We start from the raw sequence: 24,567 nt of genomic DNA on the forward strand, positions 1-24,567 counted from the left end.
TTTTGTAAAAAGTGTACATGAAGCAACAGGTGCAGATTTGTAGGGGGAAAAGTCTGCAACTGTTTGCCTTTCAATCAATCACATTTAAATCACGACTGACTTGAACATTCAAATTTGCATTTCCTGAAGCTTAGACATCTTGTAAGCCTAAAAGCTTTTTTAAATTTTTTTATTATTTTACAAAAATAAATATTAGTGATACATTTGCTTTAAAAGAAATACATCGTTTGCCTTAAGTTTTGAATATATTTTTTATTAAAAAAAATAAATGAACCGAAAACTTGTCTACGAAGTCTTTCACATAAAACAATTAAAACTGAACAATCCACAGAAATCTTTACAAAGCATAAAATTTATTTTTGATATAAACAAGAACATCTGGAGAACGGAAAAGATCACTTCACACTGGTACTTAGTTGAAAATATGTTGTTTAGCACCACTATTTAATCTCCTTTCCCTTCATCGACAAGTCAAACACTGAAAAAAAAAAAACTTTTATCCTTGTTCATCAAACTCATTAAACCTTCTTCAATGTGTTTGTTTATACACACATTGACGATGTACTTTCCTGAACTTTTTAGAAGTTTAGTAGAACTCAAAGGTTACGAAGAAATGCCTTGATGACCTCTAACAAGGAACCTGCTGCAATTTTTCTTGTCTTTTATGTCATGTAGTCTTTAAAAAAAAAATCCAATCAGTTGGTCAGACGTTACTGTTAAAGGAAACCGTAAATCGGTATTGGCTGGGAAAAGCAGATCAGTGCGCCTTTAAAAATAAGTGTATGATTATATGTAAGAACTTTTTTTAAAAAAAATGTTTCTCTGTCTCACTTAATACAGAATAAGAAAAACATCAAAAACAAAATAAACAATTCTGAAATATTTTTTAAACCTTACCTTTCCATAGCTGAGGATGTTTTACACATTTCTTAAGGCCTTGAGGGAAAAACATTGGACATTTTTTGGCCAATAAATTACAGTGAACAAAAACAGATCAGCTACATAATATATATATATATAATATATATAAGTTTGATTAAATTGATGCCATTAATAGTTTACTTCTCAGCCAGCTGTGGTGGTTCTAAATAAAAATGAAGGGTTTTAACATCGGGAGACCAAAGCCTTTCAAACTAACTTGAACTCCATTAAACCCTCAGGAAAAATGAAGAGTTTCCACTCCTGTGCCAAAGTGGGTCCATCCTCAAGGTCATCCGGGATTTTAGTTCCAGACAGGTAGACGTGCCAGGCTTCCTGTGCTGCTGCTGCGGCAGCTTCGTAGCTTCTGTCCTGGTCCAGAGTGCAGCGAGCTTGGAAGTAGCGGTCAAGAACGTCCAGAATGGGATCCGTGGCTGAGGGGTCCCGGCTTTCCTGCCCGCTGTCCGCGTCCGAGAGGAAGGAGGCAATGGTGCGGCAGGGGGCCGAGCTGGAGCCCCTCTTTTCCAGGATTTCGGTGAGAAAGGCAGCGGTGTCGCAAAGCAGCGCCGCCAGATGAGCAGCGCGAGACTCGTCTCCTGAGTGAAAGCCAGCATGTCTGCTGGCCACGGCGCCCCGCAGGAAGCCGTCCAGTCTGTCGATGATGATGAGGGAGGGCGGGCAGGGGAACTCGTGAAGGCTGGCGACCTGCTGGAGTAGCTCCTCCAGGGTCCGGGGATAGCTGAATGTGATTTTCTTCAAATAACAGTAACAATAATGTTAATCATAAAAAGTTACAAATGAGGTGAGAGTAAACTGTCAGACAGTAGCTGAGACTGTAACTCAGATAATCCTGACATGCTGTAATGAATAAGTTGCTAATAGTTTCTTACTTTTTAGATGAGCAAACATACGCAATCCCACACCGAACATCACCGGTTTCTGTTTATTGTTTTTTTTTCCCCATATTTTTGTCAAATTACAACTAAAGATGCACCAATCTGATATTAATATCGCTATAATATTGAAAAAAAAAAAATCTAGCTCAGGTATTGATAATGTGGCCAGTCCATAAGGGTAGATCTATTCAGTGTAATTCTATATTTTGTACTACGAGTGACATCACGATTTATTATTTATTTTACATTAGCTGTTATACTAATAATTGCACTGACTGAACAAATTAAAGTTGTGTTGATTTTACATGTTTGACCAAGCCTGTGAAGCTGCTGGTGTATTTTTAGTGTGCTGTACTGTTGCAGAGTTATCAGATACATTTGTACTTCAGTACAAATGTCAATGTTTTTTTTCCCTTTTTCTTTTTTAAAGAAAAGTTTTAAGTCAACTGAGCACTGTTTTTCTGCATCGGATCGGTATCATCCGATACTAAACCTCAGCTATCGGTATCAAAAGAAAAAAAAAAAAGTGGATCGGTGTATTCCTACTTCAAACCTCATCGAATGCTTCAATGAGCTTGCCTCATTGGCTCGAAATGTTCTAAAGTATTTTACTGATTTAATCTAGATTTAGTCAAATTAAAATCAGAATTTTCTGAGCTTGTATTTGCTACTGAAAGGTTGCTATGAGCTGAGGTGTCCTCCAGGTGTCGCTGTTTTTAATTATACTGAAGTCATGTACTTTTTGTTTGCCACCATCAGAGCTTTCTTTTACTGTTTGCAGCCTTCACGGAACTGTTTTAAATTGAGATTATACTACACATAGGCCGGTTTTGTTTATTAAACAGTGACTTCTGGATGCAATTAGAGTTTATTTAGGAGTGTATGACTTTTTTTAAAGTCAATATCTCTTCCAAGCACTACATTGTGTTGGTGTGTCATAAATATTCCAATAAAACACACAGAGGTTTGTCGCTGTAACGTGACAAAGGTGTAAATAGATCCAGGTATTCTGCTATATTTTTCTCAGTGGTTGTTGTGGTTTTCAGGGTAGTTTGGTTTACCTTCAGACCCTCCGGGTTCTGGGTCGCGCTGCATCTCTGCAGACACTCCGGGAGGCTCTGAATCTGAGTCTGGGCGAAGAAAGCCACCCTGACGCCGAGCTCCGAGGCGGCGGTGACGGCCGCCAGTAGCAGCACAGAGCGACTGAGGCGGTGCTCTCCCACTACCAGGGTGTTGGAGTGGGGTGCTGGGGGTGGAGGACCGGCACTAGGGTCCTTGTTCTGACCTGTCTGTGACGACAAGGTCCTGAACACCAACGTCAGGATGTCTGTCATCAGAAAACAAACAGAATTCACCTCGCACTCGAAGTTTCCCGCGGCTGTTTTCAGGTGGCACACCGGTGTTACAGTGAAAATGGTCCGGATAGAATACAAGCAACTGTGACTGTCACCATATAGATAATTTTGTTTATGGTATCCAGGGTTTATTTTCACATAAGCTCTTGCGTATATATATATTTAGCATTGATTCTGTTCAATGATAAGATTAACATAAACTACAATATCGTGCTTCCTGTGAGGTTTAAAGCAACTTCCGGTAATCACAGGATCAGCTGTCGGCGTTAAATACCAAGATGGCGCACTGTCCGGCAGACTGTCCTTCTGAGGCCGACCGAGCCGGGGACCGAGGTGTTCCGAAGCGGTGTAGGGGCCGGCCGAGGCTCACGGACTCAGACCGAGCTCAGAGGCGGCTGGAATCCCGAAAGAAGTACGACGTGAGGAGGGTGTACCTCGGAGAGTCGCACAAGCTGTGGAGCGAGCTCCGCAGGAGGACCAGCCTGAGTGATGCTGGGCTGGCCGAATACCTCATCCTGCTCAACTCCACTTATGGAGACAAGAACCATCAGGAGTCCTGCGGGTAAGAGGGGGGACACGAAGCGCACATACAACGGGGTGCATTTAAATCCCTTATGAAAGTGATGGTTGTGTTTCAGAAAGAAGACCACAGCAGGGGTGACTGGGAAACAGAAAGGAGGTGTGTGTTGTCTTTGCTTATCTGGGAATATTTTCAGGTTAGTTTCACGTTTCTATTTTGGGATTGTGGTGCCTCCCTACGTTCGACTATTTTGTCATATTCCAAGCACAGACTGTACTTGATTGGAATTTATGTAGGAGTACAGAAATAAATTGGTCCAGTTTTTCTTAATTTTGGAAGATCTACAACCGGCTGCTACTTTTATCTTAAACTTATCTTTTCCACCGATCTTATCCACCTCCGCAAGGTCTGAAATCCACTTTCCTCTTTTGTTCTGCTATGAGACAGAACTGACTGATGTACACTGTTGCCAACTTAGGAAATTTGTTGCTATTTTAGCAACTCTTCAGACCAAATAATTGGTATCTGTCAAGTCGAAATGTGGATTAGGCTTTTAGTGGATCAGTGATTGACCGTAAAACTGCAATCAGCGCACCCCTAAATTTATGTGACTTAAAAGTGTTGTGTAAAACTGAAGTGAAAAGACAGAAATGCATTGCTTTCCTTTCTAAATGTATATAAAAAAAATAAATAAAAATTTGCTTTGGCTTTTACATTTCTACAAGTTTGAGATGAAATCTTTATTTTGAAGAAGTAAAAATAGAGAAAAAATAAAATGACTAAGAAAATAAAAACATGTTTTAATTAGGCCTGTCACAATAAGAAATTGTGCTGGACGATAAATCGTTCCAGAAATGACTGTGATAAACACAAATTTTCAGAAAACTTTCAATTTATACAATAGTAGTAATAATAATAGTGGCATATTATTAATGCAAATATACTAACGAAAATATTATAAAAACGCTAATTTCTAAAGGACTAGGACTGGAAAAAACATTTTTAAATCTCCAAAATAAAAAGCAAAACAACAATAATTAGACTAGATTGTGAAGTCTCTTTAACTGAAATTGCACTAAAAATATTCATTCATTCATTCATCCTAGACAGGGAAAACAAATTTATCATGCGATTAATTGATTTATTGCTTATTGTTACCGACCTAGTCAATAATAATAAAACAACAAGAAAAGGAGTAGGAAGAAGTCGAAGCTTATTGCATCCTATCCCGATAAGAAAATTTCTCTGTTTTTTCTTTTCTTTTGTGTGTGTGTGTGTGTGTGTGTGTGTGTGAAAAATGTGGTTATCTTTGCTTTGTCTGCTGTCTATCAGGTAGGAAGCAGCGCGTTTCCAGCCTGCAGAGTCTGGTGAGTTGGTACCGGGAGCACTCGGCCTCCTGCCCCCACGAGCCTCAGCTCAGAGCTCTGGAACCGAAGGCGAACCTCTCCACCGCCGCCGTGTGGCGCTGCGAATCGGACCACTCCTTTGTGCAGTACCTCTACTCCCCGCCAAAGGAGATCAGCGACTCGGAGCGTGAAGAGAGAGGGAACCCCGACAGCGACGGAGAGGCAGCAAACAAAACGGAGCCTCCATCGGTTAAAGGCGCGGCGGGCAGACAGAGAAGAAAGGAAGGCCACAAAAAGTGCAAAGGTCATAACTCTGGTGCTGGATTCTGATCTGCCTCATTAGCTTGGTTTCCATTACAGATGTGCGCAAATATTCGTCTGTATTCTCCTAATGTCGAAAATATACAATTTCACAATTGCGGTGTTTTTATTAAATATGAAATAAAATTATAATTATTCACGCGATAAGTTATTCAAAATTATGGCAGCGACGGATGTAAGCAGTTAGTTGAGACGTATTCATATTTCAGCCATGGCGTTACAACCGTCTCTGACGCTGCCGCATTGAGCCACTTATACCTGGGAGCGTTTTGGTTAAATTGATTCAACAGTTTCTAATGACGCGCCACTTTTTATGAACTGTGAGAGCTCTGGTGGAGCCAGCTGCACATTGTCCGAGAAAAAAAACAAAACGTCGTCCTCCTACCACTTCCTGTCGTTGACTTCGATGGTTTCGCCAGTAACAACATCCGGCTGTTGATCACGTGACTCGTGTGACGCAAAAGAAGTGTTTCTATCTCAGTTTTGCAAAATACATCTATTTCCATACAGCAATAAACCACTTTGTTAAAGGACAAACACTTTTTTTCTAAATTGGCATGTTTCCATTTAGTAAATTTAATTTGGTACTTTAAATTTGTTCAATTTTATGGTTAGTGGAAATGCAGGTAGTGTGATTCTTCTTCTAACTTCTCTTTCGATGCATTGATGTCTTTTTTTTAATTTTTTTATTTTTTTTTTTAGATGAGCTAACTGATGCCACGAACCAGACGGAAAAAGATGGAAGCCAAAACCAGCAGCCAAGGATAGAGGCTTCATCTGCGCTGACAGGACAACCTGCCTGGGACGCAGCGTCTTTACACTCTGCCTCTGCCGAGGAAGAGGAGGGAGCAGCGCTGGAGGATGTGGACGGAGGTACAGAACAAGAAGGAGAGGGGGAGAAGCTGAGGACTTTAGCGCCTGATTACGACTACAGCACAGCAGCAGAAGCTTCTTTACCTGATGAAATGAACGAGGACAACCGGAGCTTGAGTGGATCCGTCACTCTGAGTTCTCAGCTGGAGGTGTCCGACCAGCCGCCTGCGCAGGGCCAGGATCAGACCCAACTGTTCCAGCCTCTGCAGACGGCACCGGCCGTCTGCGAACTTCCCAACCAGCGGACGGCGTTGGAAAGCTCCCAGGTAGGGCTGCACCTCATGTCAAGGACTGCTTATTACTTGAGGACCGTGCAGCGTTTCCCCCGGTGTATGATAAGCCTGGCGGGCCACCAGGCTAGTAAAAGCTCTCTCACTCGTCTTAATGCCAGGTTTGCTTCGTTGTCTAAAATAACCTAGAGGTGGATTTTCTTAATGATTTTTTTTCCTAATTTCCTTCCTTCCTTTTGGTCTTTCCTCCATTTTGTTCATCTTTACATTCTTCCTCATGTCTATCCTACATTTAATTTTTTTAGTCATCGATTCCTTCCATTCCTGCCTTGTCCCTCCTCACTTTGCTCCCTCTTCTGTCTTCCTTGTTTTCTACATTTCTGTTTCCTTCCTTCTTTATTGCTTTCCTCCTTGTTCACATTATTTTCTCCTTTCTGTTTCTTTCTTTTTTGTTTTTTGTCTTATTTATTTCTCTTCCTCTTTTTCTTTCTTTGTGTATTTTTCTTTCTTACTTGCTTTTTTCTTCCATGTTTTCTTGTTTCTCTCATTTATTTCCTTCTGACTTTCATTCTTTCTCTGCTGTAAAAAGATCCTCCATAAATTCAAAGTGAACGTCAGCATTTCATATTTTTCAATAAACACAAAGCACTGATGATTCTGCAAAGTGAAGTCTAGAAAAGTGGAATTGTGAAATGCAGAATGTGGATGAACCTGGTAAATCTTTCTTTGTCCTCTTCCTCCCATTCCCAGTTGATCATCATCACTGGTCCCAGCTATGAGGCTTTGGCCTCAGAAGGAGTCCAGCTCAACATGAGCAGTGGAAACATGGAGGAAGTCACCTGCACCGTGATTGGTGGCGTCGCCTACAACCAGCTGTGTTCGCCTGACTTAAAAGTCCGAGACGCGCCAGAGGAAGATTCCCTGACAGGTAGTAAATATTCCAAGATAAACCAGATGGAGTTTTTGCTGGAAATGTCTTTTATTTTAAGGAAACATTATAGAGTTTTAAGCCTGGACTATGACTCTTGAGATAGTAATAGTTTCTCTGTTCTTGTTTTCCAAAAAGACCTTAGAAAGTCCATTGTTCTATCTAAATCATTACATTTTGTTTCCTGAGGTCTCATTATGTCTTGATCAGCATATGGAGGGCAGTGGAGCACAGCAGCAGAACACTTCCCTCCCGCAACTGATTTAGTAAATCATTTACCTCAGTTTCTAGAGTGTATCCACAAAAATGAAACACACGGTTTTGATCAGGGGAATAATGTCCAGACGGTTTCGGTTCTTTCCCGTTAACCAGCGCTTTGCAGTCTCTGGTTAAAAATTATCAGTGTGAATTTTTCCCAGTGGTGTTTTCCGGGAGCAGTAAGCATCCTCGTTTTGGGTCTTTGGAGATTAGTAACCAGCCGTAGCCGTCAGAGAACGGCAGTTCGGCTTTTATGGCGGATCCGGAACGCCGGATGCAAATTATGTCTTCATGGTTGTTACGATCTGGGCTCCTGAAAACCGTTGAGGAATAGACCAGTGTTTGTTTCGTTTTGTTTTTTTCTGGGCCATTAAGTTAGTCATTTGTTTATGCAATACAAAGTCAGAGAAAGTGTAGTGTGATGTGTTAAGGAAATGAATAAATGAATCTTATTTTGATATGAGACATTGTTTCAGTTAATAAACGAATCAAGAATGACACAGAATGCATTGAGATTTGTATTTTAATTGAGGGTCAAGCAGAGAAAGAAATGACCGCTGAGACTCCCGGCAGAACCCGGGAGTGAAGAGAAGAAAGTACAACGCTTTTAATATCCACCAGCTCTCTTACAGAGAGGGGAGGAAACGGGAGTATCCACCAGTTTCAGTTTACTTCACAACTCTGGTATTTGGACGGTTCAGAAATGCCCTTTATTATGCGTTTCCAGCTATCTGAATCCAACACAAAGTGTGCTTTATAGATCAAATTGATTGATTACTTGATTGATTGAAATGATACAAAGTTTTGCCATAGCAGATGTTAATAACATTCAGTTTTTAAAACTACCTTTACAACAGTCGAAACATTACATTTAGTAAGTGCCATCGTTAAATTCTTAATCGATTATGTGTCAAAGGCGACTCCAAGCAGCTGGGTTGTTAGTCCCAGGGGGAGCTGAACGCTCCGGCTCTGTGAAACATTTTCTAATCCCTCCGATTCTCTGCAGGTTTGAGTGAAGCGCAGCTGGTCCAGAACTCCGATAACCTGGAGCTGAGCAGCAGCAGGGAGCTGCAGCGGAGTCTCGGCCGGTACGTGGCGGTCAAACTGCTGATGTTCCTGGTGTTGGCGGATCCTGCAGTCCAGGTGATTCCCTTTTGGGTTTTTTTCTTTTTCTCCGTTTCAGGTCAAAGAGAAACCGGCGTGGGCCGGTCATCGAAGCCGACGGCATGCTCAAGATGTTCCACTGTCCCTACGAAGGCTGCAGTCAGGTTTACGTAGCCATCAGCAGTTTTCAGGTAAAACGCCACAACCCGTTCCTTCTTTACCGATCACCTGGAGTTCCCTGGGGAGATTAAAAGTAACCGTTTGTTGTCTAGAATCACGTGAATCTAGTTCACAGGAAAGGAAGGACCAAGGTCTGCCCTCACCCCGGCTGCGGAAAGAAGTTCTACCTGTCCAACCACCTGCACCGTCATATGATCATCCACTCAGGTGGGCTGTGAACACATCAGAGACACGTCCTGATGAACTGCTTCCTGAGAGACCAGCACATCTATGTGTGTGTGTGTGTGTGTGTGTGCGTGTGTGTGTGTGTGTGTGTGTGTGTGTGTGTCTGTCTACAGGGGTCAGAGATTTCATTTGTGAGACATGTGGGAAGTCATTTAAGCGGAAGAATCATCTGGAGGTCCACAGGCGGACACACACAGGAGAAACGCCGCTCCAGTGAGTTACTGATGTCACATCCTGCTGTTACCGATGAATACTTTGAAACGCCACATGACCAGGGCTGCAGCGATTCCAGATTTCTGGCAGACCACTGATCTTTGAAAGGCCTGACCTACTGATTCTGATTTAGGCCGATAGATTGTTTTTTTTGTCTGCAAAATGACTAAAAATAGCAACAAAGTTGCTAAATTGGCAACAGCTGGGTGAGTATTGTGCCAACCACTTGCATGCAGATGTGGGCCGGTCAGTCAGGCCACTTTCACAGCAAAGTAGACAGCAGCTGATTTTCAGACCTTTGCTGAGGTAGAAACTATCGGTTTCTGACATATCGGCTGATGTCCGATCTTTATCAGCCGACCTCTACGTACAATATATAGAAATGTGAGCTTTGAAGTTGTTGGAATGTGAGCATTTGGAATATATACATAGAAAAGAGGATGTGATATTTAGATGTTTGGGTTTTTGTTTTACTGCAAGATTAGATCCAATATATTTAAATGTTTCCTGTTATATTCATTCAGTTTCCCAATCTGCCTCTCCTACTTTATCCAGACCAAAAATGGTTGAACAGGAACTTTTATCTGAGCGAAATGTTTCTATTATTACATTCTGTGTGTTGATCCATCACATAAAATACATGGAAGTTTACAGTTGTAACATGTCAGAATGTTAAAGTAGCATGACAGAACTTCAAAAGAAAAGTTTAAAGGGTTGAATACTTTTCTCAGGCACCTCAGATTACAGCTACATGATCATAAGACCTGTCTGTCTTTTCCCTCCGCCTTCCTGTGTGAAGATGTGAAATCTGCGGCTACCAGTGCCGCCAGCGTGCGTCCTTGAACTGGCACATGAAGAAGCACACACCTGAGGCGCTTTACAACTTCACCTGCGAGTTCTGTGACAAGAGGTTCGAGAAGCTGGACAGCGTTAAGTTCCATAAACTGAAGAGTCACCCGGAAAAGCAGGCGACCTGAGATCCGGGGTGCAGGATGGCAACTCGCGGGCAAACGGAGGCTCTCCTCGGATCCGCACGGCTAATGCCTGGTTACGGGGAGCATCTTGTCGCTGGGATGAAGCTGAAATGAGGCGGACCCAGCAGCGGTTCAGGACACAGGCTGTCACAGAGCAGAAGGGGCTGTGGGATTTCCACAGGAAAAATGCGAAGGACGCTCCACATGTTCTTAATAACCACTAACTACCTTATTGACTACAGCAGTAACTATTACTTTCAGGGAGGGTGATTCAGATCGTTTCTTTGTTTTTGCTGAACGTCACAGTCTGACATGCGGAGGCCACGCCGGGATGCCTTACTGTCAAAATGAAGAGAATTCTAACCTGTGAAAGTCTAAGCAGTTCTAGAAATAGGAGGATTTGTTTTTTGTATTGTTTGTGTTCAAGCAGCTGAAACAGAAAATAATAATTTAAATATACAACTAATAAGGGTTATGGTTCGTTTAATATTAAAGCAGTGTGACGCAGGTCTGGTGAGCAACCAGTGGCTGTTTCAGGACCTGACTGTGACTTTAACAGCTGGACCGTTACATTATGTTTTAATTATAGGGAAGTGGTGGGTCACATGAGCAGTGTCTGTGTATCCCATAAATGTATGAGCTTAGCAACACGTCTCAGGAAAACAGCCATAAAATCCATTTTATTCTTTCTCTGTTTCACCGCCTAAATAAATGCACTTTTGCTTTTTGGCATCAATCTGTTACGTTGTGAGTTTTTTTATAAAATGTTTTAACTAAATATTTTTTTCCTCTCCTATACATGGTCCAGTGTGCTTCTGCCTCATCTTATAAATCTCTTCTGGGAATGTGTGTGTCTTGTCCTTATAGACACTAAAAACACCATTAAACCTGTTGTGACTCCTAAAATCATAAAATCAGTCGAGTCTGTTGAAGCTAAAACGTGTGTGCAAGATTTCAACCAAATTCCCTCGCTTGTTTAAAAGGAAACGCAGTAGAGGGGTCCAGCACAAGCAAATCATAGTGTGTCTGTATAGGGAAAGAGGTGAAATAGGAAGTGTTCCAGGTCCACTTTCTAGATCAGGGTGTTGAACTCATTTTCATTTTGGGGCTCATCAAAAATCTGAATGCTCTTAAATGGCCGGTGGTGCCAGAATGTATTGATAAAACCCGTTAAGTTGTAAAATTATCGATAAATAGCTGTTTTAGCATTCTGTTTCTTTAGCTACTATCTTGTCACACTGATGAGTCCATCCAGGATTTTGATAGTTTTTGTGTTTTTCCTGCAGTCAAAATCACACATTTTGTGTTGCTAATTTAGAAATAACAAATTTTTACGATATTTGCGCTAATATATGTTGTTAAATGTTCCATAAAGGTCACAGAGCAGCAGTCACTTAAACCAAATGTTTTTGGCCAATTTTGAGAAATTTCAGTAAAATCAGAAAAAATGTGCGGATCTGTTGATTTTGTGCTTTTTTTGTGAAAAATTGGGTTATTAATGTAATGGCAGCTTAAGAAAAGCTACAGAGGTGAATACAAAAGTACCGAGCCAGGGGTACTTTCTATGGGAAAGAAAACTGAGGACAGTCGATCACGGTAAGCTCTACTTCAAAGCCCTCATCACCAAAAGAGAAATGATACAAAATGCTGGACCAGGAATGCCTTCCAAAGAAAAAAAAATAGTTTATTCTGTTAACTCTTTCTAAATACCCCATAAGTTGAGAGAAGTGTGAAAATAGAAGTGCTGGGCCAGCTACCTCCCACTGAAAGAGTGATTATTCTTTTGTGGGTGATGTGCTCCAGGTATCTGTATTGATTGTGTTCGACTTTATCACACTACGAGGAAATATGGACGTAAAACTTAAGGTTACTTTTTTGCTTTTTTTTTTTTTTAACTGTTCTACTTAGTTTAATGGTCATGTTTATGGAGTTCAATGACATTTGTGAGTTGAAAAAGTTAAAGTATAACAGTAACTACAGGATGATTAGGTTGAAGTCCAGGAGATTAAAGTTGTGTAAAAGTCTGATTTTCACCTAGTCAAACCGGATTGGTCACTTCAAAACATGAAACCAGATCTCTGCCTACACTGTAGGAAAAACACACAACCCCCTCCCCCCCCTCATTGTCTACCATTAAATCTTTGTTTTAGGATTAACAAAATAAGTTAGTAAATGACTGAATCTGAATCTTCAAATTTAGACATTTGCACACAGCTGTGACTTTTAACTTGGGAGTAGTCTGGATGATATCAGGCCTATATAAGATTCTGAAAGGTTAACTCACAACACCTGATCTGTTTAAGTCAGCACATATAACACACTGCTTCCTGGTGTGACATCATGGGACAAAAAAAAAAAGTCTGAAGAAAAATCTGAAGTTAATGTCTTTGTCACAAAACTAACCTCATCCTTCAAAACGACCGACAGGCTCAGATGAACTCAGGTTACAGGAGGAACGGACTAAAGATCCAGTAAATCCAGTGAATATTTATAATAAATAATAAAAAGGATACTCAAAACAAATACTTTCTCTCTCTCTCTCTCTCTCTCTCTCTCTCTCTCTCTCTCTCTCTCTCTGTCACTATTTTGGCATTTTGCAAATTGAAATTCTGATGAAAACGGAAACCGTTCAGTTTGATTTAAAATTAGACCGTAAGCAAACCCCCCCCCAAAAAAGATAGGTCCATTTTTACAGTGTATAAAAATATTTGACTTCAACTGGATGAACAACTGTTTCCTGTTAAAGGTGTTACTTCCTTAAATACAAGTGTAAGACCTGTATGCTTTGTACTTAATTGATACGAAACACACACAGCAGGAATGGATATACTGCATCAATGTACAAAAAAAAAAAAAAAAAAAGGAAAAACATCGTCTTCCACTTAATTTCACTGCTGGAAGCCGTGCGTCTGAATGGGCATAAATCTGTAATAAAAGAACAAAGTGCTTTTCATGGTGTGGGTAATACATCAGAATTTTTTCCTGCCCTGAGGTACTACTAAACCACCTAAACATCAAGGCAAACAGTTTCTTTCTTCCTTTCCCATCACCATGGAAAGACAAACCCATCCCAGCTCGTGTTGTTTGCTCATTTAACCTGTTTGACCACTTTCCTCCGTTCGGTTTTGGATATATAGAACGATGATGTTGTATTTGTTGCAGCACATGATGTTGAAGTCAAAGTATCATATAGTTGTCTTTGTTTATGTAGCAATTTTAATGCACTTTTCAGGACGAGTAAGTTTCAATTTTTATCCATGTGGCGTGGAACTCAATTCAAATTTCATTCAAATCAATCCGATTGGGATAGAAAAAAATCAAAAGCAGGGGAAAAATCAATACCAGTGCTACGGTTCAAATCAAATTATATTCCATCTGAATATAATCAAATTATTTAAAGTTTGTAGGAAGTTGTTTAAGGAAGCCGAGCTGATTGCATTAAGCCATTGTTTTCACTGTGATCTCATATGCTGAATAAGAATTTGATCGAAGATGAAAGTAGGCATTTGTCATATCAATTATCATTTATCAAGATACATTTCTTGTTGTGATAAGACTTCTCATGAATCATTGACACGACAAATTCCAATTGATGATTTAAAAAAAAAAACTGTTGTCAGGATTGTTAGCTTTACTATTTTCTCCACCGTTTGTTCAATGAGAATATCATATCAAATACCAATAAATTTGAAAATATGTGATACAAATCACACTTCTTCAACTGACTGGTGTCCTAAAGAAGAGCATTACATATGGGAATGTTTTTCCAAGAGCCGTATTTGTGTTTGTGTGGCTGTTATCGCTGTGTCATGAAGTCACGGATATACCTAAAGTTACCTGAAAAAAGAAGCAATAAATAGTTCTTATCATAACTTTTGGCATCATCACAATAGTACCACAAAAAATTGTGAAAAATATTTAAGCCCACTTCACCTAACATTAATAGAACTTAACTTATTTTCCAGAAGAAGAAACTTCTGGCAGAACCAGGACAGACGTCTAGGGATTGGAGGGGAAACGCATAAAGGCTACACTGAACCAGGGGTACTTTTTATGAAAGAGAAGAACAAGGAGAGCACAAAGGTAATGGCAGCAGCCAATCCCCTGGGAGGTTCATCCCAGAGGCGCCAGACCAGGGGAACTTACTATGGGAAAGAAAATACCTCTTCCCTTCCCATTCCCAACCAATTCAACCACAGTAATAGCAGATGATTTTGCTATTTTTGAGAGAGCTGAACAAAAAAAGATAAAAAGAGACGGAGGACAGTGGGTACATTCACTAGTAATAAAAAAAACCACAGACAACTTGCTATCCAATACTCCATCACGACACCATTACTTCAACAACTGTTCAAACACAAACACTCCTCTTTTCTTTTCTTTTCTTTTCTTTTTTTTTCTTTTCTTTTCTTTTCTTTTCTTTTCGTTGAGCGTTTAAAATCGACAGGTCTGGTCTAATAGACAACATGTCTAATATTTCCCGAAACTTCTGTCTGAAACTAAAGCTGTGTTTCATGGAGCCCACTGGCAAGCAGACAGATATGTTTGCATGCCCTTTGGTCATTTGCATGGCTGCTATAGGTAAGGCTGTGTGGCGGCGCACAGGTGAGTTTTCCCTTCCTCCTTCTTTCCTTCCCTCTCTGTGGATTTAAAAGGATCCAGCTCCATGGTGATGTGTTATTACTCAGCTGCTTTGGTCACACCTACTCCACCCACCACCCTCCCCTTCCTAGTAGCTTTAACCTCAAAATAACATGATACTGCTTAGAAAGTACTCCAGAGGCTCTTTTGTGCGCAACAGAGTGACAAAGGCAGAGGGAAACTAAGGAGACAGTGAACATATTCTGGGTCATTTATTGAAGACAGAGCGATCTTGTGTTCCTGTGACCTCACTGTGTTCTCCCACAGCAACAGCCAACCAGCCTCAGTAGTGAAGGTAGAGACTGAAGCAAACCACAGAGCTTCTCACCGGACGTCTACTGCAGCAGGTGAGTCTCTCAGCGACCCGAACTTTGCGACTTTAGGCTTGTGGAAGGAAGGGGTTCATGCGGTTGGTGTTTTTACAGTCTTGGTATCTGAAGCGGCATGGTGAGGGATCCATCCAACAATGACCCTTTGTCTCCAGGAACCTGCCTGCCTCTGAATGAAGCCCTTTGAGATTTATTCATCTTTTTTTTATGGAAGTCGGAGACAGTTGGGTTTTCCTGATGCAAGACGAGCAATCGCAAACTGTGCTTTACTCTTGGTACATTGTTTAATGATGTATCAAACACAAGCACCTGTATTTTTGCATCTCTAATCTGTTTTTTTTTTTTCTACTTGTGGGTCATTTTCCAGACTTTGTTGAAGCGCTGTGAGGGACTTCCGGGAGACTTTAACTTGTTAATACATCACTTAGTTGATTCCTTGGTGTCAGAGTTCAAGTGCTGACCACAGGGAAACAGGAAAGGTTTCTGAGCAGGAAAAACATTGCTGGAGTTTTGGGGGCTGTCCAGGTAACAGCTGGTTACACCCCCGACCGGTGAATGTATGATTAACTCAAGGCTTTCCGCTGAGAGACCAAACAACAAACTCCACATTTTGTAGGAAAGGCACATAAACAACAATGTAGGCGATAAGAGGTCACGGGGGATTGTTGGTCTTAAAAAGAAGCTTGTTGCTATAGACAATAGGGATCTGCCCTGCCATTGTCTTTGGGAATACAATTTATCTGTTATGTTGGGCCACACAAAGAGCACTGTTCCGCCGTCTTGGAGGTCCAAAGACGTGAAAGCTTTCAGAGGAGGAAATCTTAAAGTGACTCTGGACGAGTAGTTTGTGTGAGATGGAAAGCCAGTGTTTCTATGTATGCTGATGACAAAGTGCTTAGGTGTTTCTGAGTCACCATGAAATATTTTAACACTGAAAAACGTAGATGCATAAGAACTACGCATATGAAGCGTGCCATATTTGTTTTATACTGATGTAATTTTTGGATCAATTTACATCCCCATTTGGTACTCGCTTCCTACTTCCTACTTCTATTTTGTACCTGTAAAATAAATGTTTCATACTCTTGATCAGTAGCCATTATATATGTGTTGGGGTGATTTTTCCTTTCACCTCCTTTTCATTTCATGCTTCAGTTTTGTTTGCTTTGAATCTCAATTTTTGAACTAAAACTTCATCTATTTACATTTGTTTTCTGACAATGTGTCAATTTCTACCCATCAGTGGGACGTTTGGACCCTGCTTGGACCCAACCGATTATTTAAAGATTTTTTTTCAATACAATACCAATAGTCTACTGTGATAAATGTAGTTTTATGTATAAAAATAACATCTTTCAAACGGAAGTCCCTCAGAAAAAGTCAACTGGGCGAAACTGAGTTTTAGCTGAATTGTGTTGTAAGGCAAAGTTCAAACTGAGTTTATTTTCTGACTACTTATTGTTTGATAAAATTACCTAACTACACACAAAAACAAACTGCTGTGCTGTGGTCTAAGTGTATGAGTCAGCTTGGTTACGCTTGGTTATGAAATAAGAGTATGAATTGGCGAAGAGTCAAACTGACCTTTAACCCTTTTCAAACGGACACAATTTAAAAATGCAGAAGTACATAAATATGAGCAAACACACATGCTTCCTGCTCCCATTTTATACCATTACAAGATGGTATAAAATGGCTCATCACCATCAGTGGCCTCCTGGTCGCCATCGGTAGCCTCCTGGTCGCCATCGGTGACCTCCTGGTCGCCATCGGCTTCCTGGGCTGCTGTGGGGCTGTCAGGGAGTTTAATTAAATCCGTTTAATCAAACTCCATTTCAATCCTGGTGATTCTTATCTCTGTTTGCATCAGTCGAATCCTTTGAATGTTGAGAGATTTTCCACTTCTGATTAAAGAAAATCAGAAATGAGTGACCTCCTGCCTTTAGATCATCATTTATCCATAATCACAACTCTCCCCAACGCCTACTGTGGATTCCTAACAATGGACAACTGGAAAATGATGAATCAATGATTAAAATCATTTTTAATCATTGATTCATCAGCTGCTTTTGTAACTGATGATCCAGTACTTTTTTTATTAATATATTGTAATCAGGTTATTAATAGAAAATCTGGTTGTACAATTATTAGGAAAAGGTTATTTCTAACTTAACTGGCTGATAAAGATCAAAACTTAAATCACTATAAATAGGATGGTGTTGCAAACATTTTCCATCCTACTAACTAAAATATCCCTATAAAATTAAAATATCTTTCTTCTGAAGGATCTTGTAAAAAAAATGTGAGAAAAACAGAGAAACATACTTCCTGTATCGTCATCCTTCCTCTCCCACACGTTCAAGGAAGGGTAATAAACGCTATATAAAGGACTAAAGTTCTTTAAATGGTTATGAAGCTCACAAAAAGGTATAAAAAGCAGAGTTACGACATAATTTCCTTATTCCTGCCCTGTTTCTCTGGCCTAACAGCAGAAAGGGCCTCTCCCAAAGGCTAAAGTGTTCAACAATGTATCACACTTTATCACAAAGTGTTCAACAATGTAGCACAGCGATGAGATGATTCATTATCAAATGCACGTATTCTGTCGTCATGATGACAAGACATATGATGAAAATACAGACAAATCTAAGAATAAAACTTTGACTAATGTCAAAATGTCCTCTTTTTTTTGCCTTTATAGAAATCATCAGCTGGAAAAATGGGGTGTTTTGGATTCCTCAAAGCCATGATGGTTGCTTTTAATGGCATCATCTTCGTAAGTAGCTTCGACTTTTTGTACTAAAACTCAGCTTTTAATTTCACAGGAACATCCGTGTGTGTGCCTGTGTGCGCACGCGTGTGTGTGCGTTTGTTTGTAATTTGTTTGTAACAACTTTTGTAATAACTTGGTAATAACCATTTTCCTGACACATACTACATTGTGGGGACCCACTGCTCCTTGTGGGGACTGAAGCCTGGTCCCTACAAGGGCAAGCGCTGTTTTTGAGTCAGGGGTTAGATTTAGGACTGAGATGTGAATTGAGTTTTGGTTATGGTTAGGATAACGGTAAGGTTATGCTATAGAAATGAATGGAAGTCAATGGAAAGTCCCCACAAAGATAGTCATGAAAATATATGTGTGTGTGTGTGTGTGTGAGACCTCCATGTGGTGTCATATGATGCCACAGTCAAAACTATGTGTTACAAAAAATTCACACAAATATAGAGAAAGGACATATGAATATGACACACATTCATCAATAGCTCCTTGTGAAAGACAACCAGGAGGATTTGAATAGGACATTACAGTATCTGAATGGGTTATTGAGTTTTAACCAAATATTTAACTTGAGTCAGCCAGATATGGTGTCTGTGGTCCGAATCCTCTCAGGTTTCCAGGAAGTTATAGGAGCACCACGCAGCAAATACTGACATCTGGTGGCCATGATGAAGAATGCATGGATCCCAAATTCTATCCATTAAAACTGTTGTCTAAAACTGGATCTGTAAGGAAAATGATCCAAAGTGGAGAAAAATAGTGATGTGGCAGAAAATTTTAATTTTTAATGAAAATATTATTTCTGTGGAAAAAAGGAATTTATCTATGTCTTAATTTCTCTCTTGACTTTTCTCTTTGTTCATTTAGCAATATGCTTTCAACAAATTAGAATATCATCGAGAATCCCATATATTTTGGGAACTTTATCACAAATTGAAACACATTACAAAGTTTTCAAACACCCATCTGTGTGTAACTACACACTTTTGAAAACTTTTATTCCTCTTAAATCTGATGATTTTCCACTTAGAGCTAATAAAAACATGACATTTTAAATTGGAATATTATACCAGACCAATAAAAAGTATTTTTAATAACCATAGAAGTGGGCTAAATGACAAGTATGTTTAATATCAGACTAAAGGTCGTTATTTTCTAGAGAGACTTTTGATCTGTCACCCGAGACTCATCCATACGTATTTTCTGATTTAATTAATTTGACTGTGTATAACTTTGATCTTACAGTTCAACCAGAATGATTTTCAAAGAACTTAAAGAGTTAAATCTAATCTTCTAAGGCTAAAGATGCAGATAAATGGTGCTAAAAATCAGTCAACCTTACAGTTGTGGTGTCATTTCCTTATAATCTCATTGAAAAACTTAAATTCCCCTCATGTTTTTACAGCCAAATGAATTGACACAGTTGGCATTCAGTAGTGTTCCAGTATTCAAATAATTTTGCATTAGTTTTTTTTGTTGTTGTTTGTTTGTTTTGCCCTTGTTCTCCCAGGCGGTCTAAGTTCTCCTCTAAAACCCCGTCTTCTCTCCCGTTCAGCTGGCCGGGGTCGCCATCCTAGGTGTGGGGATCTGGGTGAAGGTAGACAGCGGCTCCATCTTCAGCTTCCTCGGGAAAATCGATAACGTTCCTCAGGAAATCCATCAGGTGCTCAACGTGGGATACCTGCTGATCGCCATCGGTGGCCTGCTGGTCGTCATCGGCTTCCTGGGCTGCTGTGGGGCCATCAGGGAGAGCAAGTGCATGCTGCTGCTGGTAGGTGTTTGTCACATTTCACCATTTCAGAAATGGTGAAATTTCAAAAGTCAAAAGATCAAAAGTCCCACTTGTCAAAAACAAGTTGTCAAATTTTAGGAAATTTGATAAATGTAATGATACAAGTGCAATGAAATAAACTGGTACATCCTCAGAAAGTAATTATTGCAGTAGTACAATTTAAAAAGTGACACGTTTTGTTTGTCTTCTGATATTGGCCAATCAGCTAACAATACCCCGAAGTCCTGCTTCTTAAAATATTTTTATATTACTTTACACAGATGAAAAGTGGAACATTTTTAAAGAAAAGTTATATTATGGTCAACAGTTATGACTAACATAGGTAACGTCACAGCTGTCCAGCAGACAGCCACTGATAGTCTCCACAAGAACAGCTAGACAGAAAAGGTCAGTCCTAATGAAGCTTGATTCTCACACAATACTTTGTCTAACAAAATAATAATGGAAGGTTTAGTGGAAGGAAAAAGTGCAGTCAAAAAGTGTTCAAACCACAAAAATAAACACAGTTTTGCTTAGGAGTGATTATAAAATTCATCAGTAAAGTTTACCTCATGATGCCTCAGATATACTTTGCTGTTCATTTCTGACTCTGATAGTCTAATGAACAATAATTAATAATTATCTTATGCTAAACTGGGAAAAGTTAAACCCTCCATATGTAGAGGGTGAAATGAAATCAAATTACAAACACCTGCTTACCCAGGCCCATCACTGGGACAGGTCAATAGGTCAACCCAGGGCAACACAGACGGACATTGGACACGCAAACACAAACACATTTGTAAGGGCAATTATGAGAGACAAATACATTTTGCATGTATGTTTTTGGAAGCAAAGAGACTTGGATAGACACTCCAAAAAGAAAGTCTCAAGATCGGGATTCAAATGTCTGGCATCAGTGCTAACCGCTTCTCCACCATGCAGCCTTCATGGTGTAATATGCATTTTGTTGGCCTGTTGTTACATAATTAAGTAAATAAACTTCAGAGGAGAGATGTCCTTCACAAGATATTTCCTTGTCTGATTTATTTTATGTGGTGGACAGCTATGTGCAATAGCCACTTGTTTCCAGTAGATGTCGACATAATTACATGCATAAGTTTAAAACTAGTTCTGAAAGGGACACACAAAAATGAAGCGCAAGGAAATAAGGCAAACACATAACATAATAAATTTAATAGATTGAGCTTTAGTTGAGTTGTACAACCAGAGTTGTAATGAATGCAGAAAATTCAGAAAAAGCTAGTCATCAATGCTGTTTAAGTTCTTGAAAGCACCACCAAAATCCATCCTAATGCTAAGCTAAGCTAGTGTCAAGTTCACACAATGGTTACTCACGTCTTACCTTTCTAAAAAGGAATCCTGAGCTCTGTTTGCTTTTTGGAGTTGAATTTTATTCCCATTCAGAAATTAGGACATGAACGCATCCAGAAATTAACATTTCATGTAGAAATCTCTGGGTTTAGCATCTAGCATGGCTACCACCACAAAGACATAGGGGAAGTAGCAGGTACCAAGTACATGCTAGCATATCTAACAATTCAAATCTTATTGACACATCTTCATAATGAGGTCTTCCTCCAGTAGTGTTTAAACACATCAGATAGATGTGATGCTAATAGTGATTAGCATCACAACAATTAGCAAATCCTACAGTATTTTAGACTCGTAATTGGGAGAAACTCAACTTGAATGTTGTCATTAAAATATTTGAGGCAATTACAACCCAGTGTCGGCATTTTATTTAAAAAAGTTAATTTATCAACATAGAAATTTCTGCTTCAAGCATGTTTTAATTTATAGGTAGCATATATATTTTTTTAAAAAGCTGCCATCACTTATATCTTTTAATCTGACCTTCTTTCCAGTTTTTCATGATTGTCTTGCTGGTTTTCATCGCTGAGGTTGCGGGAGCGGTGGTCATTCTGGTTTTCAGACCTCAGGTGAGTGACTGAAGGAGTTCAGACAAAATGTCCTTTATAACAAGATAGGAGGTAACATCTAATATTGTACGTTTTTGTTAGGCTGATGCACTGTTTGAAAAGATTGGCACAGCAGCAGTTGCTAACATCAAGAAAGACTTTGGCAGCAGTTCTGACATTACTGGACTGTGGAATACCACCATGGGCACGGTACACGAGACGTCTGAACCTACGATGAGTTCTCCTTCACAGCGTTTCCCCACAGCTCATCTGGTCTGCTCTCTCTCTCCCTCTGCAGTTAAAATGTTGTGGATTTTACAACTACACAGACTTTACGGAATCCCCGTATTATACGGCGCACAACAATTCCTATCCACCACACTGCTGCCCGGACAGCAGCCCATGTAATGGAACTGTGGCAATTGAAAAAGTAGGATTTTTGAGGCTATTAGAAAATGTGACATTTAGTAATTTGGTTACTATTCATTAATATCTGCTGTAAATTAAAACTTCTGTGTTGTATTTTCAAAAGAACACAGATGGGTGCTTCCCAAAGATCAAGATGTTGATTGATAAAAACACAGTGGTGATTGTCGGCGCTGGTCTCGGGATCGCCGCTCTGGAGGTAAGACCCCAACTTCCAAGTTAAAGGGGGAAAAAAACTATATGTAGGCGATAACTTCACTATCATACAACAGAATAGGGCCATGCTAATCAAAAATCAAAAATCAAAAAATAAATTACGAGAATAAAGTCATAGTATTGTAAAATTCTGACAATAAAGATAATATTAAGAGAACAAAGTCATACAAGAATAAATACTAGAATAAAATCGTAATGATATGTAAATAGTCTTAATATTATGAGAATAAAGTTATAATTTTCTAACTTTATTCTCTCAAATTTTTTAAATATTTTTTTGTTAGCGTGGTCCTTGGACAGTGTGTATCTGTTCAGTGTTCATTAAGTAATTTCATTACGTTAGTTATATAATGGCCATACTGAGAAAGAATAACAATAAAATTACGAGAATAAATTCATAATATTACCAGAACAGGGTCGTAATACTGCAACTTTATTCTCGTATTACTTCAGCTTTACTGTCGTACAACTTTATCTGCAAAACCTTATGACTTTACTCTAATAATTTCATGTATTTATTTATTTTTATTTTCTTAGCATGACCCTAATACTCCGTTGTGTCTCTTCAGCGTTCATGAACTCATATTATTATCTCCGCTCTCCTCAGATCTGTGCCATGATCGTCTCCATGACGCTGTACAGCAGGATAAAATCCACCAGGGCCTAACGAGGAGCAGGAAGTCCTTCCTCTTCCTGCCTCATCGGGGGAAACACCTACTGCAGCGTCAGGTCTTGTGCAATCGAGGACAACTGAATGATATTTTTTTTACTACATCCTGATTTATGAAGTAAATTTAATTTATGGATCTAAAATATTGATTTTCTGAGAAATCATCATGAAATCCCACTTTCCATTGTGTATATATGAAAGAGAGCTAAAGCATTAAACACGTATCCAGCTGTTGGGGAATTACATGATGCAGTTTCTGTAATAATGAAGCAAAAGCTGGTTGTTGTGCTTTAGAGGTGAATGATGTCTGAGAGCTTCCTGTATAATAAATGTAGCCCAGCAATAGTTGTTTATTTGATGTAAATTGATTCGTATTTGCAATAAATCATATATTTACATGTAAAGGGCTCCGATTATTTTGCTGCTGTCAAGTTATTGAAAGGAAAATATCACATCAGAGCTGATTAAATCTAAAGGTCTTGAAAGCAAAAAAAAAAAAAAAAAATCTAAATAAATCACAATCAGCCTGTGCGTTGTCCTTGAAAGATCAGTAAATTTCAAATCCTAGACAAAAAATAAAGAGTTTTAGAGTAAAACTTCCATAATACAGGAAGGAAGTGCTATATATGGACGATGATGTCACATAATGTAACAGTTGTTATTGTCTGTTGTGAACAGAAAACAAATCTATGTTTTGGGAAGCTGAATGTCTAGTACATTGAAAAGGTGTGAGAGCATTTATTGGATTGAGTGAGCACTCTTGATTTCCCCAAAGATCTTCTATGCAGGAGACGTGAGTGAGAGCCATGGCAGCAGAAAGGTGAAGAGGTCAGATTTATCAGGGTTTTTCTTTTTTTGTCTTTTTCTTTAAGCTTTACTCTTTCACCGTCATGGGACAAACCAGGTGATCTCACTTTACTTTTGACAATACTGTAATTTAATGCACAGCTAAAATAAAAAAATAAAAAAATACATTAATTATTGTTTACATCCCCAGTTGACATCAAGATGAATGTTTTTGAGGAAAAGAAATATTAAAGATGAGTATGAAATAGGAGTGAAAATTATGTTTAACGAATGAAAAGATGTGCATGTCTCTCTCTGGTGGTGGATAATTGCACTACAACTAGATATTAAGGGAAACGGAAGCAAAGGAAATTTTCTCTATGTCATATGATGTTGATGGTCAAACAGCAGGGTAGGGTTGTTGTTGTTGATGATGATGATGATGATGATGATGATGATGATGATATCTTATTTCAGACAAACATTTCACTGACAAGTGTAAAATAAAACACAATACCTTTCGATGAAGTACATAATCAATTACATAGAAACACGTCACTTATTCATATGAGTCTGAAAAGCAGTATGAGGAAGTATAACTTATATAAACATAATCCTTTTCCATTCCTAATTCATCACATTGTTTTCCAGTTCTGACAGAAAAA

At 39.3% G+C, this 24,567-nt stretch overlaps 3 protein-coding genes across 4 annotated transcripts; 2 read left to right on the plus strand and 1 right to left on the minus strand.

Annotated features, from left to right (window-relative positions):
- Window positions 1–333: 333 nt before the first annotated feature.
- On the minus strand, window positions 334–3,164 carry swsap1 (SWIM-type zinc finger 7 associated protein 1). The gene is made up of 2 exons (XM_007576543.2): window positions 2,876–3,164; window positions 334–1,671 (listed from the first exon to the last, which is right to left on the minus strand). The coding sequence occupies exons 1-2, from the start codon at window positions 3,146–3,148 to the stop codon at window positions 1,129–1,131; spliced, it is 816 nt and encodes a 271-aa protein (XP_007576605.1). The 5' UTR covers window positions 3,149–3,164; the 3' UTR covers window positions 334–1,128.
- Window positions 3,165–3,350: 186 nt separating this feature from the next.
- On the plus strand, window positions 3,351–11,077 carry znf653 (zinc finger protein 653). Of its 2 annotated transcripts, XM_007576541.2 has the most exons (10): window positions 3,351–3,731; window positions 3,808–3,848; window positions 5,022–5,339; window positions 6,059–6,495; window positions 7,210–7,387; window positions 8,652–8,733; window positions 8,829–8,940; window positions 9,022–9,136; window positions 9,268–9,367; window positions 10,167–11,077. In XM_007576541.2, the coding sequence occupies exons 1-10, from the start codon at window positions 3,448–3,450 to the stop codon at window positions 10,342–10,344; spliced, it is 1,845 nt and encodes a 614-aa protein (XP_007576603.1). In that variant the 5' UTR covers window positions 3,351–3,447; the 3' UTR covers window positions 10,345–11,077. The 2 variants fall into 2 exon arrangements, with proteins under 2 accessions (XP_007576603.1, XP_007576604.1); XM_007576542.2 differs by lacking the exon at window positions 10,167–11,077 and having other exon boundaries at window positions 9,038–9,136; window positions 9,268–9,359.
- Window positions 11,078–15,088: 4,011 nt separating this feature from the next.
- tspan34b (tetraspanin 34b) lies at window positions 15,089–23,520 on the plus strand. Its single transcript, XM_007576544.2, has 8 exons — window positions 15,089–15,329; window positions 18,013–18,087; window positions 19,646–19,861; window positions 21,751–21,825; window positions 21,907–22,014; window positions 22,103–22,234; window positions 22,337–22,429; window positions 23,054–23,520. Exons 2-8 carry the CDS (start codon window positions 18,031–18,033, stop codon window positions 23,111–23,113), a joined length of 741 nt encoding a protein of 246 aa, XP_007576606.1. The 5' UTR covers window positions 15,089–15,329; window positions 18,013–18,030; the 3' UTR covers window positions 23,114–23,520.
- The last annotated feature ends 1,047 nt before the right edge of the window (window positions 23,521–24,567 follow it).

This window comes from Poecilia formosa, unplaced genomic scaffold, assembly GCF_000485575.1.
Source record: "Poecilia formosa unplaced genomic scaffold, Poecilia_formosa-5.1.2 Scaffold409, whole genome shotgun sequence".
In the NCBI taxonomy this organism is placed as follows: Eukaryota; Metazoa; Chordata; class Actinopteri; order Cyprinodontiformes; family Poeciliidae; genus Poecilia; species Poecilia formosa.

Excerpts from the sequence above, each read along its gene's own strand:
- swsap1 (XM_007576543.2), bottom strand. The coding sequence starts at position 3,148 with ATGACAGACATCCTGACGTTGGTGTTCAGGACCTTGTCGTCACAGACA. Across the intron at positions 1,672-2,875 it reads AGAACCCGGAGGGTCTGAAG|AAAATCACATTCAGCTATCC; the intron begins GTAAACCAAACT and ends TGTTATTTGAAG.
- znf653 (XM_007576541.2), top strand. The coding sequence starts at position 3,448 with ATGGCGCACTGTCCGGCAGACTGTCCTTCTGAGGCCGACCGAGCCGGG. Across the intron at positions 8,734-8,828 it reads CTGCAGCGGAGTCTCGGCCG|GTCAAAGAGAAACCGGCGTG; the intron begins GTACGTGGCGGT and ends TCTCCGTTTCAG. Across the intron at positions 8,941-9,021 it reads TAGCCATCAGCAGTTTTCAG|AATCACGTGAATCTAGTTCA; the intron begins GTAAAACGCCAC and ends TTTGTTGTCTAG.
- tspan34b (XM_007576544.2), top strand. The coding sequence starts at position 18,031 with ATGGGGTGTTTTGGATTCCTCAAAGCCATGATGGTTGCTTTTAATGGC. Across the intron at positions 19,862-21,750 it reads GCAAGTGCATGCTGCTGCTG|TTTTTCATGATTGTCTTGCT; the intron begins GTAGGTGTTTGT and ends CCTTCTTTCCAG. Across the intron at positions 21,826-21,906 it reads TTCTGGTTTTCAGACCTCAG|GCTGATGCACTGTTTGAAAA; the intron begins GTGAGTGACTGA and ends CGTTTTTGTTAG.